General features: G+C 44.8%; 1 protein-coding gene across 6 annotated transcripts in view; it reads left to right on the top strand.

The window, feature by feature from the left end:
• The window catches only part of DGKD (diacylglycerol kinase delta), an 80,104-nt gene extending 60,767 nt beyond the window's left edge, over window positions 1-19,337 (top strand). For 2 of the 6 annotated variants that reach the window (XM_073360181.1, XM_073360185.1), the window contains 13 exons: window positions 495-591; window positions 1,754-1,864; window positions 2,615-2,711; window positions 4,068-4,175; window positions 5,544-5,657; window positions 6,158-6,292; window positions 9,599-9,750; window positions 10,885-10,996; window positions 11,146-11,238; window positions 11,626-11,745; window positions 12,065-12,182; window positions 13,531-13,661; window positions 14,890-19,337. In XM_073360181.1, the coding sequence (XP_073216282.1) occupies window positions 495-591; window positions 1,754-1,864; window positions 2,615-2,711; window positions 4,068-4,175; window positions 5,544-5,657; window positions 6,158-6,292; window positions 9,599-9,750; window positions 10,885-10,996; window positions 11,146-11,238; window positions 11,626-11,745; window positions 12,065-12,182; window positions 13,531-13,661; window positions 14,890-14,979 (1,478 nt within the window). In that variant the 3' untranslated portion in view covers window positions 14,980-19,337. Of the gene's footprint in view, window positions 1-494; window positions 592-1,753; window positions 1,865-2,614; window positions 2,712-4,067; window positions 4,176-5,543; window positions 5,658-6,157; window positions 6,293-9,598; window positions 9,751-10,884; window positions 10,997-11,145; window positions 11,239-11,625; window positions 11,746-12,064; window positions 13,097-13,530; window positions 13,662-14,889 lie in introns of those variants that run through there. The other 4 variants (XR_012160825.1, XM_073360184.1, XM_073360183.1 and 1 more) reach the window with 4 other exon arrangements.
• The last annotated feature ends 1,015 nt before the right edge of the window (window positions 19,338-20,352 follow it).

Here is a 20,352-nt window from a genome sequence, read left to right as displayed (position 1 = left end):
ACCTCCTTTACAGCTCGATTGCTAACTGCATCTTGCTGGAGGGTAGAAGAATGCTCTGGGGCCCTCCTTGGTGCTGGGGGCTATACAAATGGAGACACATGGCCTTTTTAATTTCCCTTTTTCCTTTAAAAAAGAAAAGGCAAAAGTGGATTCCCCGCCATAAAGGGGTGTGTGTGTGGAATCTCTTTTTTCCAGAAAGAGCCAAAAATGACAACAGCCCTTTTCTGGCCCATTGTAATGTTTTGATCCCAAGTAGAAGAATTAACACCTATGTTTGGACCCAGTGCTGGTTAGGGTTGAGCCCTGAAACTAGTACTTTTCAGATGTCTGATTTTATTGTTTTTCCAGTGGGGGTATATGTCTCTCACCTCTGTCCTCTTGGCTCTGGGAGTAAATAACAGTTCTTTGCCCAATGTTAACATGCTCTGTCCTCCATATTTAATAAACTCCATGAGATGCCCTACATACTATTCCCTCTTTATTTTCTCCCCCAGATATTCGTGCTGGTATGTCTGGTTCTCTGCCTGGGAGTTCTGTCATCAGCCGATTGTTGATCAGTGCAGATCCCTTTAACTCTGAGCCAGAAAACCTGTGAGTATGCAGAGGAGCTAGACGGGAATGCATGGTTCCAGATGAACCTCTGTGTCCCTACATTGTGGTGAGGGAAGAGGGTTGGTTTTGAGAGTTAATTGGGGACTTAGGCGGCGCCGGGAAGAAGAGATGTGTAAATCAGCCCTCCCATGCTGGATGTCAGTTATCAAGATGTATGGGCCTGAGGAGTAAATGCAGAAGATATGTGGCTTCTAGTGAGAGAATCTAACCAAGGCCAGTCTCCTCCCAGGACCTGTGGATATGAGGGAGTGTCTCCCTCTCCCAGTTAGAGTGATATGGGCAAGGTCCAGCTAGCTGTTCAACAAGCTAGACCTGAATTCTCCAATAAGGTCCCTTCGATTCTGCAGCAGTCTGTAAAGTCTGCAGCAGCTTCATGCAAACACAAAAATGACACATTTTTCACTGACTGAGCTGTGAAAGTGACAAATGCAATGCCCCTATGGTGTTTGTCCCCAGAGTAAATCACATTCATTTGTCTGTGACCCTAAATTTTCGATCGGTGTGCTGCAGATGGTTGTATTGGCTATGTCTGACGAAGCTGTACAAAGGGAAAACTGAACGGTTCGGCTGTGGCTAACGGGATGTTTGGGCCTTTTGGTGTCCAGAAAGGGAGCGGGAAAGGGGTTGGAATTGTGAGATAAACCCATTTTTTGGATGTTTCCAATCAAATATTTAGCAATAAAATAGATAAGTATAGACATCTAAATCATCATCATTAGGTTCCACCCCACTGAGCTGAGCAGTTGACCACACTGAGTTATTGTTTCAGGCTCTGCTGAATCATGCAGATACCACCTTGTCAGTTACACTTTGCCCACATTTGTGAGATTTTCTTCACAGCCATAAGGGATAGAAATGTAACATTTTCCAAATGAAATCGTAGACTCTTGAGCTCAATTCTGTGGCACAGGAGTGGATTCAACTGCAGAGTCCATGGTTAGGGATTATCAGAATTTACAGGTCCTTTGACCCCCACACAGTGTGTCCAGACTGCTCTTTATGAAGTTTCTTATGGAGTAGTCGAATCAGCTCTCACTAGAGTACAGAAGATCCTGCTGGCCTCCTCCTCTTTTTTTCAACCATTTGTGTGTCAGGAGATGTGGATCACTTTAACAAAAATTGTTTTTCTTTAACTTGGCAGAGAGTGTTACACAGAGAAGTGTGTCATGAATAATTATTTTGGAATTGGATTGGATGCAAAGATCTCTCTGGACTTCAACAACAAACGTGATGAGCACCCAGAGAAGTGCAGGTAGGTCAGTTCTTTGGGAGGCAGATTTTGGTCTTTGTGGTCTACAGTGATTGCATCAGAAGTAATTACAGTTTATAATCTACTATGACACCTTGAAGCTGGTCATCTGAAACCGGCATGAGTAGTTTCACCTTGATTACTTCCTAATTCAAGACATTGTAGATAACATGGGAGATCCAAGTAGCTAGCTCTGATATGGATTGGATGCAGTGGTTCAGGCATTTACTTCATGACCTCACTAGTAGCCTTTCTCGTATGGCTGCTTTTTAACTTCGAAAGAATTGTGTCCCAACTCCAAATGCCATGGAACTCCATTCTAAGCCCGCACCCTGCCCTATATATCAGGCCTGTAGTTCTACGGTCTTCAGGATACCTGTATAAAGACAGGGTCCTTCAAACAACCTGCGGTTAATGGGTTTTCTCTGTCCTGAGCAACATTCAGCAACACCCTTAGCTCAGTGATGTGTGTGACTGATTGCATTTCCCTCTTGGGAGCATCTGCACATATTTCTGACAGCTCATGTTAGTGAATCATCCCTAATTCCTGTTTCATTTTTTTCCAAGGGCAGCCTCTTTTCAGAATACAAAGGATGGCAATTTCCAGTGCTGCTTTCTTCTGAAAGAGGAGGACTCCTATTTTTAGGGGGTTGGGAGGTATCATTGAAATAATCTTTTCTCACAATCAGACAGTAAATGACGGTGCTTCATGCTGACTGTTGTATCTCTTGTACCTTTGTTTGTCCCTCTAAGAAGTCGTACTAAAAACATGATGTGGTATGGAGTGCTCGGGACCAAGGAGCTGCTACACAGAACATACAAGAACTTGGAGCAAAAAGTCTTGCTGGAGGTGAGAAAGAAAATGTTGTTATGTGGTTAAATGTCTCCTTCTCCCATCCCAGTCAATTTTTATTTTTTTGCTTTTGATTGCGACATTTATTTTAGCATCATTTATCAGTCTTTAACTGAATACATGAAGCCCTTCCAGCATCTCCGTCAGTCACCTTGAATCTGACCCAACCTGTTGATTCCAGAGGAATATTTCCATTTTCAGTCCTTGGGATTCCCCACCCCGCTGCACTGTTAGCCTATATCAACCCTCAGCCTGATGAAAGTAGCCTTTGCTGGTACTAGGAAGATATTTCCATTCTTGTGATAGGAAATTACATTGTTTTAGAAAATGTTGACTAACACGCTGTTGAGCAAAGACCCTCAGCATAGGACAAGGGTTGTTGTGTTTGACATTGTATCTCCTGTAAACACCATTGTCCTTATCTATTCTGATTGTCTAACATCGTATTAGTTAAGACATGTTCTACGGGGGTCAGATTGGGGAAGAAAATGGTGATATTTTTCCAGGCTTCCCCCAAAACATTAGCTCCATCCATATGAGTTGTCAAAATGCAACGCCACTCACAGCAAATTGTGCAGATGTTCAAAGTGAGATCGCAATGCCATTGGCTCCACCAGGCTCTCTCAGCTGGACCCCCCCACACACACACACACACACACACACCTTGGGGCTTAAATGTGTCCATGAGCTCTGCTACATTTCTAGAGCATGGCTCATGCTTGATTAGTGGGAAGAAGGGGTGGTATCTCCCAAACAGTACCTGCATATGTCACCAGAATGAAACAGCACTCACAGAAAATTGTGCCCCTTCCCCTTCTTTCTTACCTGAGGAATGAAGTAATTAATGTTGCCATTGAAACTGTCATCAATAGGCATTGAGAGTTAACATCTCAGTGAAATGAATGGGGCTCTTCTTCACCCCAAGAGCTATTATTCCTGTCTGCATCAAATACTCTTGGCTCATAGTTTTGCGTGTTATTTTTGCCACCATACTGGCTGGAGACTCGCTTTCTCTTTTTAAATAAAAGCTGAGATTCTGGAGAGCAAGCCAGTCACTGAGAGAAGTGCCGGGATAGCATATGGGCATGTACCAGCTATTTGAGCCCTGATGTTATACCATGATGTAATTTCCTGGTGTAGACAAGGCCAGTAGTCCTGGGAACTCATCCAGTTATGCAGGCAGTATGCTTCAGTGCCAGCCCAGTGAGTGTGCCCTCGACAGTATCTGGAAAATGTTCTGCTCTCTTCAGCAGTCTGCCTAGTGATGACTGAGTAATCTGGAGATGCTTTAAAATTGCTGCCTGCTAACATCAGCACAGCTATAAATGTGACATTATCTTCTATTCTGTGCAGTGTGATGGGCGTCCGATCCCTTTGCCCAGTCTTCAGGGGATCGCTGTACTCAACATTCCCAGCTATGCTGGAGGCACTAACTTCTGGGGAGGCACCAAAGAAGATGATGTGAGTATTCCTTGAAGGTGGCAAATGGGAATGCAACAAATTTCTTCAGTATTTACTGTTGAGTGCACCATTAGCACCTGAGATCTGACGGTTGGAACAAGAGCATATCTGGCTGAGGTTTCTCTGTGAAATGTGTGGGTACTATGACAGGGCAAGGCCAGATGTCTATAGAAAAATAGTGGGAGATAGATATATTAGCTCCAGGCTAAACAAATCCCTGGTACCAGGTTAAGTGAAATGGAAGCTGCTCCAGGTCAATTAAGACCCCTTGGGCCAATTAAGAACTTTCCAGAAGGCAGGGAGAATGTTAGGTTGATTGGGACACCCGAAGCCAATCAGGGGCTGGCTGAAACTAGTTAAAAGCCTCCCAGTTAGTCAGGTGGGTGTGCATGTCAGGAGCTGTGGGAGGAAGTTGCACTGTTGGAGAGACTGTATAGTACACACCATATCAGGCGTAAGGAAGGAGGCCCTGAGGTAAGGGTGAAGTGGAGCTTGAGGAAGTGAGGGCTGCTGTGGGGGAAGTAGCCCAGGGAATTGTACATGTCATGTTTCTAAAAGGTCAGCTACCATAGCTGATACTATTAGGGTCCCTGGGCTGGAGCCCGGAGTAGAGGGTGGGCCCGGGCTCCCCCCCACCTTTGCCCCTGATTAATCACTGAGACTGGGAGACAACAGAGACTGTGCAAGGAAGGATAACTTCTCCTCACCTCCCTTGCTGGCTTATGATGAAAATGGCTCAGTAGACTGTGACCCTTGTCTCTAGAGAAAGAAGGGTTACATGGAGGGTCACAGTGAGCCTCTGAGGCTAGCGAAATCCGCCAGGAAACACGGGACCCACGGAAGCAAGGACAGAGCTTTGTCACAGTACCCAAAAGTCAAACTTCAGCAATTTGTCAGCCACAGGGGTTCAGACTGGAGTTAGATCCTATTCCAATCCTTCTGACTTTCATGAAACGCAATAGATGAGCTCTGAGATGCCCCCCTGTTCCTCTCCACTCAAAAGGCCTGCTCTAAAGCCAATTTAAGCTAAGGGCAGTCTTTCCATAAATTTCAGTGGGCTTTGCATGAGGCGCCAAAATTTTGACCTTCAAACAATGGAGATAATCAAGTGTAAGAATAATGTTGTATAGAGGCTTGTGTGCAGAAATGATCCTTTAGCTGCTTTTGGAAGCCCACTGGGAATACTGCGGCTACGTTTTCTCCTTCCTGGATCACTTCAGAATCCATATTGTAGCATCATCGTTAATTATGTAGCGAATAAACAGCAAAAGAGAAAGTCACAAATGTCCATTCATGGGAGGGAAGGAAGCTTTTTCTAACACAGAGAAATATGTGAATTGAATTCTCTCTCCCCTTGTGTCTGCTTAGACATTTACAGCCCCTTCCTTTGATGACAAGATCTTGGAGGTGGTAGCCGTGTTTGGTAGCATGCAGATGGCAGTATCACGAGTGATTAATCTACAGCATCACCGGATTGCACAGGTATCTGTTGCTTTTGTGAGCTCCTTGGCCAACCTTATGCCTCCCCCACCCAGAACACTTGGTTTGAAGGCTGTGATGTGTTTCTGCTTGCTGTCAGTCCCAACAGGGCAGAGAATGCAAAGCCTGTGGCTCTTAGACTCCCCTAGTCCTGATGTGGGGGCCTGCAGGGATCAGGGCTAGTAGCTTCAGATGGTATCGAGCATGGGGTGGTTTTCCACTGTTTGCTGTGATCTGGATAGATTGTGGCAGTTGAAACACTGACTAGAACAGCAGTCCATCAGATAACCCAAGGCATGATGTACCGGATGCCAGGGCCCCAAGGGAGTTTGCCCTGCACAGGAAGAACTGTGTGTGTGAATCAGGTGGTCCAGCCCCACCAGCAGCAGTTAGAACAAGGCTGTCAGACACAGGGAAACGTTTTGAGAGGAAATGTATACAACACCTCTTGTCTTTTGGTAACTTTTATTTTGGGACCCATTTAATACATTCATTTCTCGCAGTGCCGGACTGTGAAGATAGCAATCCTGGGAGATGAGGGAGTGCCTGTACAAGTGGACGGAGAAGCCTGGATTCAACCCCCTGGTTATATTTGGATTGTTCATAAGAACAGGGCACAGACGCTAACTAGAGACAGGGTAAGAGTAACCCTGCCGTACAGTACATGTACAAGAGAGACATTCTTTAACACCATATATACCCCAGAGAGGAATGCAATAACCTGAAAGACTGTAGAGAGACACATACATATCAGGTGTGCAGTATATACTCTTACATACACACACATACACTGTTAAAAGAATATTGGTAAGTTTTCAAAATCAAACATTCAGAAAACAGGAAATGCTAGAATTTAGGTTGGCCATGCCACCTTACCTTGGCCCCCTTGTGTGTATGCATACTGTCTTTAATGACATGATCACATACTATTTTTTCCGCAGGACGCCTGCCTCATTCTGTGCACTGGATGCATGAGACTCAATTAATGAAGAGCTATTCAATGTTTTGTTTTCTCCTTGTTGTTCAGTGTGTGGTTCCAGGCCTTATTGGGCAAGCGAAGCAAGGTCCTACACTCAACTGAAAGGCATTTCTCTGTCTGTAACGTGATAATATTTGAATGCTGCACCTGATCAATTCCAGAATTTGAGGGAATGTTCTAGGCATCATTGTCCAGAACACCAGTGATTTGGAGGAAAACTGGAAGGAGGAAATGAGCCCCTGGCATCTGGTTAGCAGACTCAGCAGTTTGAGCCAGCCAGCTCTAACACTGACTATAGACCATTGAGGCCAGCCATTGACACCTTCCAGCGTAAGAAAACTCCCCATGTGAGCTCTGCCCATCCTCTCAATAGGGATTAAAATTTTGACTTCCTGAATGTTTTCTATCCCTGACGAAAATAAAAGATATAAGAATGGGGGGATGGGGAGCACATAGAAGTCCTAGGCTGTGGGGAGAATGGAGGACCCTAGTATGGGGGAAAAGGCAATGGAGGGGGCAAACACATCCCCTGGTGTGGGGGGCACACAGAGCTCATGACATGGTGGGGAAGGGTGTGTTGGGAGAACCAGGGAATGACGGCACACAAAACCAGTGGGATGGGGGAAGGAGGAATGGGTTGCCCAGAGCCCCTGGCATGGGAAGACAGTGGGGGACAATGATAAGGGGGAAGGGGACAGTGAAGAAATGGGGGGCACACAGAACCTCTGGCAGGGGTGGAATGGGGGGCACATAGAGCCCCAGGCATGTGACAGATGGGGGGTGCACAGAGCCCCTGGCATTGTGGGGGAGAGAATGGGGGATTATGTTATGGGGGAGGGGAACATAGCGGACACACAAAGCCCCTGGCATATGGGGGCAAAAGTGGTTGCAGAGAGTCCCTTAAATAGAGGGAGAGGGGAGAGTGGAAGAGTGCCTGGAGTCCCTGGTGTCTGTGATGATCTTGGCCTACAGCAGCAACAAAGTGGGTGACCCTTTTGTTCACTGCATACTATTCACACCCTGCTCTGAAGAGAGAAGTGTCAATTTCCTCATGGGATTTTCTATGGTGCATACCACTTGAGAGCTCACAAACATTAATCATTCTATCTTCATAGCACCCCCTCAAGGTGAGAGGGTCTCATCCCTGTTTTACAGCTGGGAGCACAGGCATGGAGAGAGTACAGTCAAAAGTGTCCACTCATTTTGGGTGCCCAATTTGAGACACCTGGGGCCTGATTTTTCTTCAGACTGCTTAGCATTTGTAGCACTTTCTATGCTCAAAGCCCTGTTCCCACTGTCTTCAGTTGCAGTTCTGAGTGCTCAACCCTTCTGCAAAGCAGACTCCAAGGTACCAAGTTGGTCACTCAGAAAATGAGGAGAACACTGTTAGTGGTCATCTATGAAAAGTTTTGTTTAAGTGAGTTGCCCAGCATCAGCTAAGAACTCTGTGGCAAAGAGAGGGCTAGAATTCAGTTCTCCAGAGTGACATTCAGCTCCCTTAACTGTGAAACTGTCCTTTCTCTTCCTGCAGTCCCTTGTTTCATTCTGTACACACTTTCCAACTTCTGCAACAAATAAAGTAGGGGGCCTACAGACAAGTCTTCTTTTCTACACAATACTGCGTCATTCCCAGAGCAGGCCCATCTTGTGCACTGAATGAAGCAGAGAAATGGTCCTGTGGAAAATTAGTATGTGATCATGTAATTAAAGGCTGTATCATAATACATATACACAAGGGAGGGCAAACTAAGGTGGTACAGGCAACCTTAATTCTAACTTCTGAATGCTTGACTTTTCATGTTCTTTTAACGTAGTTTTGTGTGTGTAATTTCCTGTTGTTTTTTTTTGTTTGTTTGTTTTTAAAGCAAACTGGAAAAACTGTTCTAGTATTTGACACCTACATGGGTCATCAGCAGGGTTGGAAACTTCAGATTCATCACCTAGACCTCTGCCATTTGAGCTAACAGAGTAACTGATAGCAATAGTAGGTTGTCATCCTCTGTATGGACCAGCACGAGAGGGAGATGGACAGACAGTTTGGTAGTGGGTTTCATAGGTATTAGTTGACAGCAGAGAAACGGTGAAACTCCGTCTTGGGTTCCATTCCAGGCTCTGGATGGGAGTGTATTCTAGTGGGCCCTGACTCTTCTGCTCATTCTCCTGAGCTTGATCCCTTCTGCCCAATCGCCTCCAACCTGTCCCAGACCTGTCTCCAGCCTCCACCCTAGCCCCCTTCAATACCCTACCCCCTGAGGTCATGTTCTAGCCCCACATTTTTAGCCTTTTTCCATGCTGCCTTGCCAGCAAGGGTGGGGTCACTCCCTGCTCTCCATTCTGATGCCTGGCCCCAGGGAAAGCCCTGCTCATCCCCAAGTTGGAGTATGCCCAGTGTGGATGGAATCTTCAAGGACTTCACCTGTCAAGCTCTAGCAAGTTTCTACTGAGCATGCGCGAACTGTAGTTTTTAAAAGGCTTATAACTTGGCCAAATCTGTGTGGATTTTCATGGGGAAAGCCAAATGCCCGTTCCTTACATAAAGGCCACCCATTGCCAAATTTCAAGTCCCTGCTCCAAAGCATGAGGATGCTAAAGCTTCTCCAAGAAAAGGTGACCACAATTTTTTGACATTGCCAAAACAATGCCATTTTCCCCTGAACTCATTCTCAGGAACATCTGAACTGTTTGGACTGAAATTTTCCAACACAGAAAAAAAAGTAATGAGCCTGAGCCAAACGTCCAGCATGGGAAATTTCAGCCCAAATGTTTGTCACAGTTGTAGGCAACTGAAAACAGAAGGGTCTTATAACGGGGTGTGTCAAGCAACCTTCATAATTGGTGGTGCTGCCAGCCCTGCCTGTAATACAGGCACACATAGGCCCTGTGGGAAGGCTGGTGGAGTAAACGTTGAAATGCTTTCTCTGGGAGATTTGCAAGGTAATTTTGTGTGCATTTTACTTGTTTGTAGGCATTTGAGAGCACCCTAAAGTCCTGGGAAGATAAACAGAAGTGTGAGTTGCCCCGGCCCTCCTCTTTCTCCCTGCACCCGGAGATCATGTCTGAAGAAGAATCCACCCAGATTAACCAGTTTGGTCAAGCAGCAGGAGCTCTGATTCATAGGTGAGACCCGCTTCTCTTTTCCTGGGGCTCACAGCCCTACTCTGGCATCTTGTTCCTCTGGGCTCATGAGGCCCCCTCCTGGCTTCTGAGTGTGTTGCTCGTTGTCACACTCCCTTTCCTTCCAGAGCTGTCTGTCTTGTCTGATCACCTGCAGTGCTGTCTGTATCCTTGGGAATAGCCTAGAGCAATGTATAATTTCATCCGCTCACTGCACGACCGTAGCTGCACCAGAATTTAAATCTACAAAGTGAAGTTTTTTCAGTCACTGTGGACCAAATTCAGTCCTGGCACAAACAAACACAGCTCCCTTTGTTCTTTCTTTCAGGCTGAGGTTAATTTTATATTTTTAAAGAACGTGGGGACTTAGATTCATCTGTTGTTCTAGCCCTAGATGTTGCCAGTGAATTTGTCAGAAATGAAACAGCTGCTTCTCAGGGAAGAAGCCCGACTTGCTGGGGACCTTTAACCCAGAGCCACAGCAGAGATTGGTGAAAGAGGACTTCCGTACCAATACGCACACTTGCACTCCTTTTGCAGGTGTCCTGCTCACTGCTCTTAGCATTTAGGAGAAAATGCACAGAGTGGAACACCACAGAAGTCTTCTGTGAACTACCCTGTGCATAGCGGCTGCTAAAATCACAACCTACGTGTAGTATAGGGCCATATTTTAAACTCTAGCCCTGAGTTGTGCTTTGCAAAAAAGAATGTGCACATGTGGAGTTGGGTGCACATGCCCTGCACTGGTGTAAGTAATTGCATGTGTATATTCATTTTCAGGCACAATTTAGTGCCAAAGCGTACAAATTAGTGTATTCTTTCAAAAATCCCTTTAGACATACAAGTACAGGTACTGCAATCAGCTCAGCTGTCCTTGGGCTGCTCTTTCTTGCTTATGACTTGGTAAAACGTGCCAGGGTTAGACTTGTGCTACTTTTATAAGATCATATAAAAAGAATGCCTCGTTTGCCTTGCCCTATCCATGGCAGATCACCTGGATGGGAACTGATCTGGCAGAGTTCAGATTACCTACATGAGCACTGCCATGCTGCTATGTCCATAGCCTCAGCACCCAGAATGGCATTGGAATAGAAAAGAATGAGGATCAGCTGACATGGTCTGTGTTTCTCTCCACAGCATTCGGGAAATAGCCCAGTCCTATCAAGACATGGAACAGGAACTTGCTCATGCAGTCAATGCCAGCTCCAAATCTATGGACAAAGTATATGCCAAATCCAAATCGACAGAGGTACTGCTAGGCAGCTTGTTTCTTAAGCTTTGCTGCAATTTTGTGACTGTTTTCTGCTTTGTTCTTGTTCGCTTCTCTGAGACTCCTTTCCCTCTAGCCATTTGAGTGCTGTGTTTTCTGGCCCTTACACATGTTTGTTGTTGCCACAGGGTCTGAACTGCAGCCTGGTTGTAGAGATGGTGAATAATGTTAAAGCCCTGCATAGTGAGACAGAGCTTCTGCTGGCTGGCAAGATGGCACTGGTAAGGAAGGATAAACAGGAGGGAATGGCTTGGAGGTATTTTCCCTCAGTCTGTTCTCTTACTGTGGCCATGGCATGAAGACAAGATCTTGCTGGCCTCTGAACTCTTTTGGCTTTGTAACAAGTCAGTGCGAACTTTACCAGGGGGATTTAAACAAATTGTGCCATCCATTGCCTCCATAGTTTGGTAACGTTATGCATTATATAACAAGATCAGGCTGGTTAGCTCTGAGCTCTGGTTCCTTGAGAGGGAGGAAACTTAATATGGTCTAGAAGGGAATGTCTTGATATGTGGTTTCTTTAAAAATATCTTGAAGGAGATAACATGCTCTGCATTCCACTTCGTGGTTCTGAATGCTGTTTGCCTTTGGTTCTGTCTCTGATGCAGCAGCTGGATCCTCCACAGAAGGAGCAGCTCCTAGCAGCCCTGACAGACATGGACCTTCAGCTGAGGAAGCTAGCAGACATCCCTTGGCTATGGCAACTCATGGAGCCCAGCGATGAAGAGGTAATAACTCTCAAACACAGAAGCAAAACAGTTTCCCTAGGTGCTGTCCTCGTTAGTTAGCTCTGCTCATCTTGCTTCAGTGACTTCCTGTGGGTAGGTCACAGGTGTGAGACAGAATCAGTTCAGGAGAAAACTCCATGAAGTTACTGCCAGAGGTCCCTGGGTTGACATGGAGCTGACCATTTTTCTTCCCCTTCCTGACCATGAGATTGGAAGCTCTTTCCTCTCTACAAGGACTGAGCTGAACTAGGTACTAGGTTCATCAGACAGTATGGATTTGAGACATAAGTTTCATTGATTTCCCTGTGTGTTTCTGCAGAACCAGATGCTGGATTATTCCAAACGCAGCCGCAGTGGCAAATTTCGGCTGGTGACCAAGTTTAAAAAGGAGAAAAACAACAAGAATAAGGAGACTCGTAGCAGCATGGGACTGCCTGGTACCAACTGGCTGTGTATTCACTCTGTGTGCCCCTACATCTCCTGTTTGTACACACACACACGCTTCCCCTCCTCTGCCTGTGTCTCCATTTTGTGTCTTTCTCTTTCCTCTGTTTTTCCTTTCATGTACTTTTACTCACACATTACACTCACATTCTGTTTAGTGTGTTTCTTTTTCACTTAGCAAAGTAGCTTTTTTTCTGTGCGCTCTCTCTGAACCATAACACCCTGCACTGAGCGGATATTCCCAAAGACTAACTGATGGCACCCTCCGAAGAGGTCCACCAAGACTTGGACTGTTCTCTGGAATATTTTGGGAGGGCTGCGGGAGTGGACTTGAGGGTCTTTGGCTTTTAGCTATCAAAATGACTGTGGGGCCCAAGTCTGCGTAACTCCAGTCCTCCCATTGCTGATGCTCCCTGATGTGGTTAATGATGTTTCTCTCATTGATTCGCCCCCAGGGTTTAATCAAGTCTCATGTCTAATTGGCTGGGGATCCTGCATCACCACTGGTGCACCTTGAGCTCTAATCCTATTGGTCAGTATGATAAAAACTGGCCCATGAAATCAACAATTGACTGGTATCAGAACACTTTCTCTCCAATTGTGTTAGTTGATTTTTGGTTTATATTCTACCTATGAAAACTCTCTACCACTAAAATTTGAGAGTACTACTTGTTCTGTGGGTATTGTCCTCTCCCATGGAATTGTGGGTCCTGTCACTCTTTCCTCCATGACCTCTCTTTCCGCTGGGATCGTGGGGACTTTTCTTTCTCTTATTTAGAGACTAGTCTGGAAGCTGGAGGTCCTCCTGTGTTCATTGCCAGTCCTCCCTCCCACATCAGAGGGAGATTTTACCATCTTGTCTAGAAAGCACTTGATGAGCCATGAACGTAGAAGGAACCTATGTAATGTAAGTGCCAGTATGCACTGTTTACTCAAAAAGAACAATAGAAAGTTAACCTGTGTCTGATTCTCTCCTAAACATTTTGCATGGCTGTTTTGTTTTTTAAATGGAGGGAAACTGAGTTTCTTATTAGACATGGTGGTAAAGTTTCAGTCACAGCAAGGTAGTGACTGGACATGGACATAAACAGACCCCCATGGTTCATTGCATCTAGTCTCTTCTTAAGAGAATGGCTCTGATTTTAATCTGACCTCCTTCTTTGTTTGGGATTGTAGCTCCTGTTGTCAGTCCTCCTCTCCCTCATTTGGGGTTGTGATGCTGCTTGACGTTCTCCCTTGGCTTTCCTTTTGGTTTTGGATACTGTTGGTGTTCTTTCTCACTCTCTCTTTCCTCTGGGCTTCTGGGTACTCAATGCACTCCTGCTTTTCCATCTCCGACAGTTCAGCTCTGGGGAACGGAGGAGGTTGCGGCCTGGCTTGAGCATCTCAGTCTTTGTGAGTATAAGGATATCTTCATCCGGCATGACGTCCGGGGCTCTGAGCTCCTGCATCTCGAACGGCGGGACCTCAAGGTACTTTCAAGATCAGCTCATCAGAAATAGCCAGCTGCATCTGCATGGCCTTCTGTGCTGAATGTGCTTGGAAATGGCCTGCATACCATCCATTCCCCGTGGCTTTGGCTAGATGAATGGGTTCATCATGGCCTCATTTTACTCTTTTCTCAGGTCACCTAATTAAAATGTATAGTAGGAAGCTAGCATAAATAGTCAGCCATTAGCCCATAGGGCAACAGTCCAACTCTTTCCCAGTTTCCTAAAGTTGTGGTCCAATCCAACACCCAAACTAGTCATTGTTGTTGAGAATCTCTTTATTTTGAAGCACTGTGGAGCAGAAGGATTTCAATGTTCAGCTCACTCTCACTCCTTTACAGAATCAGTCATGATTTGGGCTAGTTGGAGTTGAGTGTGTGGCTATATTTGAGGGCCTGCAGATCATTCCATTTGCTTTTAAAAAGAAACAATCATAGTCTTAGATGAGACAGTTGGACAGAGACTTGTTACTTATATTGCTTGTTGAATAGCCAGTCATATCCTTAGAGAAGAGAAAACAGTACCGCAGACCCACTCTGCAAAACTTCACAGCGCTTCTCCCATCATCAGAAGAAGCTTTTTCTGGGAAGGGAAGTTATGAAGATCGGTGACTGATTATGTGACTTGCATGTGATACAAGAGTATTTGTGGCCCATGAGTTATGTGTGATAAATGAATGTCCATAGTATTTTAATTTGTGACTTGCCTTGTGTTCTGTGTGTACAGTGATTAATGTGATATACGAGTGATAATATGACTCCTGTGCATGATCTCTAACTATTTTCTGTGATTTCTGTGCATGGTATCTGAGTGTTCCTATAGTTATTCTGTGTGATCTGTGCCTAGTTGTGTTCTTTACCTATGTGTTTTGTGGCTGGCTGCTGACTTAGTTCCCTGGGATATATATAGTCCTTTCTGCACATGGTTTGATCTCCTGGCTAGCCATGTACTTTGCATCTGCGGCTGGCTACGTGGTTTGCAGTTGTAGCTAGTCCCGGCTTTATTCCAGTTCTGTGATTGTTGGTTACTTTGTCTTGCTCTGATAGGCATTCAATGCTTGGTTTAAGCATTCATATGACTGTAAGGTTTGTAATCTTTCTATATGGTTTCCTTCTGTTTTTCATGATCGACTGATTAGTTCGTAACTGTTGATTGGCTGCCTAGCTTTTTTTTTCTGTGATCTAAGATGTGTTTTCCTCTTTTCTTCCAGGACCTGGGAGTGACCAAAGTGGGTCACATGAAGAGGATATTACACGGGATCAAGGAGCTGAGCCGGAATACTCTTGTCAGCGAGGTTTAGCCTCTGTTTTCACAGCCTGTGTCTACCATTCCCCCTAACTTCTGCACAGCATTCACCTCCCAGAGCAGCTATGCTCAAAACTGTTGCTGTTCAGAGTTCATATCAGCCAGTCATGGTGCTACCTTTTTTCATGTGGGGTACAGTTGCATCCAGCAAGAGGCACCTTATCTGTTGATGGGGGTGGAGCCTCCCAGAAGAGAACTCATCAACCATTTGAAAAACCCTGTCCTTTGACATGGAAAGTCTTAGTTCTGGTGACAATGCAGGACAACTGACAATTGCAACACAGCTACCTTTAGTGTGTGATTTCATCATATTGGAATTATTCAGGGCAAAAGATGTATTGGCCAGTCATAGTCTTTTCAGATCCGAGACTCCCACTGGTCTGTATGTGACAGCTGTATCTGATAATGCTCAAATGGGGCAACGCTTGTCCTTTTGACCTAGTGGAGCCCCCTTCTGGATACATCCTTCAATTGCATGTGACCTGCAAGAGAAGCTCAAAGCCAGTGCAAGTCTTCCCTTGCAGTGATTCTCTCTGTGTCACTTATGCCTTGCAACAAACAATGCATGTGGTTACAGCCTTTTGCACCAGCCTACAGTCTCACCCTAGGCCTGTGTCTGTCATTCTTCTTCAGCCAATCATGGTGGTGCAGCCAAATTCACAGCCATTGCAGTTAGGTGAAAATTCCAGCCAGTCACAGAGGACATTCTCTGGCTAGCCCCTTATCCCTTGACAATAGAGCAAAAATAGTACAGGCAGTTCACTTATTAAATCACCCATTCAGGATTCATCTTTAGGAGACTTGGGGGGAAGAGCCACTCAGGGCAGGAGGGGTAAATTAGCCAAATGGAATCCAGAAACAATTCAACCTACCTTGTTAGCGGAGCAGCATGTCAGGCACCAGATTGGAGCCAGTTAGGAATGGCTTCTTTTCAGGTCAGTGCCACTTCCATGGCCACAAGTGAATGGACCTGTGGCTTTAATTTATATCCAAGGGCAAAAAACACTCCCCTCTCTTGAAGGCTACGAAGCTATCATTGAAACTTACATCTTTTCCCCTATTTAAGTCTTTGCGCTGCTGTTCCCTCCCTGGTCTCTCTCAAGCTGCCTTGTTCCCTCACAACAGTGCTGGCGGATGCCAACGGAAACAGGGTCACTTACTCTTCATGGTACTGTATCTGCTACTAAGAGAGCCATGTGCCTTGGAACATTGAGGGATTTTGTAGAAGCATCTGGGGTTAGTGTTACATGGCAGAGGAGTATCATGTTGAAAAGTGATGCCCCTTTGGCAACTAGCCTCTGATGCCAGCATGTGGAAGATGGGAAAATCAGCACTTCTGAATCAGAGGTTATAGACTGCTTCCAGATTTCTGTTTTATTGACTAACCTCCGTCAAGTGACTGGCGAAGCCCGAAGCCCAAAGCCCAGCGGACCTAGTTCAGTTGATGTGATTATCATTGGGGAGAGGGCTTGCTGGCAGTTAGCACCAAAAAGCTGGAAAAAGGGGAGGACTTTTTCATTACATCTCTTGTATGTGTTTATTTTTTTAAATGAATGGCACTTGGCTGACCCTGCCTGTAGGCAGGGAAATGGGCACATACACAGTGGCACACAATTTAATTTCTGAGGGCAACTTATTTTTCCTGTTCTTCATAAGGCTTTTTTTAAAACTGCCTTAGCGCCGTATAGTTGACTGAACCTGCGGTGTCAGACATGATGTTTTATGTGATAGGAGACTATGAGCCAATTTCAGCCCTTGTGCAAACTCCTTTGAATTCAAGAGAATTACCCCAAGGGTTATTTGGGTCTTGTTTTCTCTCCAGTTCTTGTCTCCCTACACATCTCCGTTTCGAACAGAGGACATTGAGGTTTGCTTATGCAGAGTGGAGAGAAGGCAACACTTGCTTGATTCCCATAGCAAAACACCTGATATAAACCATTGTAGTGAGGGAGCAGAGAGAGGAAATTTTGCAGCTCTGCTCCAAGAGCTTTTCCCTCCTTACTCTTCACTAGCATCCCTTTCCACAGTGATTTTTTTTTCTTTATTAGTACAAAGCCCTCTTACTGCATTGGATCCCCTAATGCATTGAACAAGTAAGAATCATAGACAATTTTATTTCCCAAAGTTCTCTTCCAGCTGCTTTCATTTGCTTGTTTGGGTGCTGATCAAGGCCTGTGTGAGTGTTAGGAAAACCCACTGGTAAGCAGAGCCGTGGGACATAATGAAGAATATTGCTGCACTTTTTCATTCTTACTGACGCCTGCTTCGTGGTATTTGCAAGTGTGTGTGTATTGGTAGTAGTGTATACACACACAGGTAGGAGAACACCGCAGGGAAGAGAAGTACCATGTGTGGAGGAAGATGCAGCAAGGAAAGAGGGGATTTCTCTCTTTTTGCTCAGGTTGTGAAAGAACCACAATTCTTGCTAGCTATGCTTCTTTAAAATTCTTGCTGACTGTGCTTCTTTAAGATGTCTCATGGTTAGAAGAACAGTGTGTGCTTACCATGCTTGCATTACTTAGTTCTGGATGGATTCAGTTCTTGCCTCAGTAGGATTCAGTTCTTGCCTCAATAGGAACAGTTCCTCTGTATTTTTTTTTTCCTAATCAGACTGATGGTGAGATCCTAGCAGGTCCCCTCCTGTCCAAACATACTACTTAGAACTACATCTTATCCTAGGAGTACTGAAGGTCACTGGTTTATCTGCTTTTGGCAATATGTCCATTTAGTCAAGGAGTTAAACTCTGCACTCTTTATTTCCCTCTGTGTACCCCAATATATTTCTTTTCATTGGTGAATTTTCCGAATACGCTTATAGCAATGTCACTCTCCATTGCATTAGATATCCTCCAGCAGCATCCCATGGGGATGGAGACACACATTCTGCCTCCTTTTGAGAGTTAGAGAATGGGATCTTATATTTAACCCGAGTGCCTTTGGCTGTGCATGAGGTACATATCTAAAGAGAGGGTGTACCACAGTTCCACTGGGAATAATGCCATCTCTCTATAGCTCAGGCCCTTGGTCTAAAATGGGAGCACTTGTGTCAAACATCAGTGAAAGATGTCTCCATGCCTTTGGTTGGTCAGACTGAGGTTCTAGCTTACCTATTCAGAGTTGTCCCTCTGGTATCTGATAAGCTTTTCTGTGGGAGAGAAAATGGCTTGGACAACTCAGGAAAACCAGACTGAAAAAAATGTCACTGCTGCTTGCCAAAAACAAAACTCTCCTGCTCTGTCAAGCAAAACACCCACTCGGGAGAAGTTAGAACTTCACAGGTCTCTTGTACAAGTTCAGTCTTGTAATTAAAATGCTACTAGTGTCAAGGCCTCAGGTCACCTTCTGCCTCGTCACTCCACTCTCCTGGCAATGATTTAGGAGGGAAGGAGCAGTGTTTTACTGTGGCAAATTGGGCATGTGGTTTCTGTTACCAGTAATGGAAGTTCAGTGCCTCGTTTACCAGACATTGCAGTGGAAATTTACTCCTTGGTGGCAGATCCTGCCCTGTCACCCTATTCAGCCCCATTCAGTTTTTGAGGTTGCATGCAGTATGAGTTAGAACAGGATTTGCCCACGAGCTGATCAGGAATGTCCTAGTGTGGGCCTCCTCGGGGAGGGAAGGGTTTTAATTTATAACATGGTCTTACCTGTTTTGCTGGAGTTCCTTTACAGTGTTTAGATTATAAGCGTTTGACCAAGAACAGCATGTGCCAGCTGTTCAGTGTAGGTGCATTGTGTTATTTATTCTGTTTAGCTCTAGTGGAGACTTGTGTTCTGTCAGACCATGAAGACTTGGTCAGTATAGATTTCAGTAGAGGGATCCCTTCTCTAGAAAAGCGCCTCTGCAGCTAGGAACCTCACAGACTGTACAGAACCGCTTAGTCCCAGAATTCCTTGGACTGCTCCCGACTCTTATCCAAAGCTTCTCTTGTTATTTTAGTATTATTTAAAGATGCATATATGAGCTGTGTGATAAAGTGAAAGACTGTTTACACAAAAAAAATTTGTATCTTCAGAAACGTGTACTGTAAAAAAGAAAGATGAAAAATAATATTGTTTATAAGGCTGTCAGCAGTAATCACGTGTCCGTATCGCTGCCTACCAACTGTTATTCCTCAGGGGTGTCCACACCATTCCTGTGATCCTGTCAAAAACATAGGGAAGCACCTGGATCCCTGTACAGTTTTGGAAAGAAGGTTTTGTGCCTTAAGAATGGGATCTGCTCCCCTCCTATTTATTATCGTAATTTATACAGTGATTGCCATGGAAACGCCTCTTGTATTTTATGTACATAGTTTGCTGTTGATTGTTGTAAATAAGTTGTTCTTGTATATAAAGCTAACCTGTTTCTGATCTTCCGGAAAAGAATTCCTCTGTTGTTATCTTCATCATGCAAGTGGGCTACAACATCCACTTATTGCCTCTTTCCCAACAAGAAGCTCTGCTTTGGGACGATGATTTTATCCTGAATAGCATCAAAAGCTCAGAGGTTCAAAGCTGCTTCTGGGGTGGGGTGGGAGGGAGTGGTGGCGTTATTATCAAGGAAGTGAAGAGATCATAGCTCTGATTGGTGTACATTAATTTATAGCTGTTCCTCATCACACTGGCTTAATCAATGTGTGCAGAAGGAAGTATTTATTTGAACTTTATTAGACAAGTTTCTATAGCCAGAAGTGTAAAGAGAAAAAAATATTTCAAATGCATTGGTTCTAACACTGGAAATGCTACTGCATAGTTTCCATGCGTATAAGACTAGGGTGACCAGATGTCCCAATATTTGGGGCTTTTTCTTATATAGGTGCCAATTACCCCCCACCCCCTGTCCCGATTTTTCACACTTGCTATCTGGTCACCCTATATAAGACCCACTGCTAGAATGGGCATAGATCCCCTTGGGGATTTGAGAGGAATTTAGGTCCCCTTTCAAGTGCCAGCTGTATTTGTTTTTAGTGACTAAGAGAAATTCCAACACCTTCCTAAACATGAGAGGTTATTCCCCTCCTGTGATCTAGTATCTAGTATGCATCAAATTTTTTGAATTCTTAGCTGCTGTTGTAACTCTTATCTCCAAACTTGATCACACAGGCTCCTGGATCATCAGCATGTTACGGAAACAGTTTCTAGACTCAGGAGATAAGTGAAAATGTCTTTGTAAAGGAAGTAATATACTCTCTTCCCAGGAAATGTAGAAGTCAGTTGCAATCAAAAGTACACAGTGAATCTGTAAACTTCAAACCTAAAAGTTTAGAGGGATTTGAGTGAGAAATGCCATAGGCCACACTCTAACTCCATTCTCCTTCTAACTGTGTAATCAGATAATGATCAATGTGTTTGTAAGACTAAGAACCTTGCAACAAGTTATTCCTGA

This window comes from Lepidochelys kempii, chromosome 9, assembly GCF_965140265.1.
Source record: "Lepidochelys kempii isolate rLepKem1 chromosome 9, rLepKem1.hap2, whole genome shotgun sequence".
NCBI classification, from domain to species: Eukaryota; Metazoa; Chordata; order Testudines; family Cheloniidae; genus Lepidochelys; species Lepidochelys kempii.
This window is presented reverse-complemented; position numbering and strand designations above follow the sequence as displayed.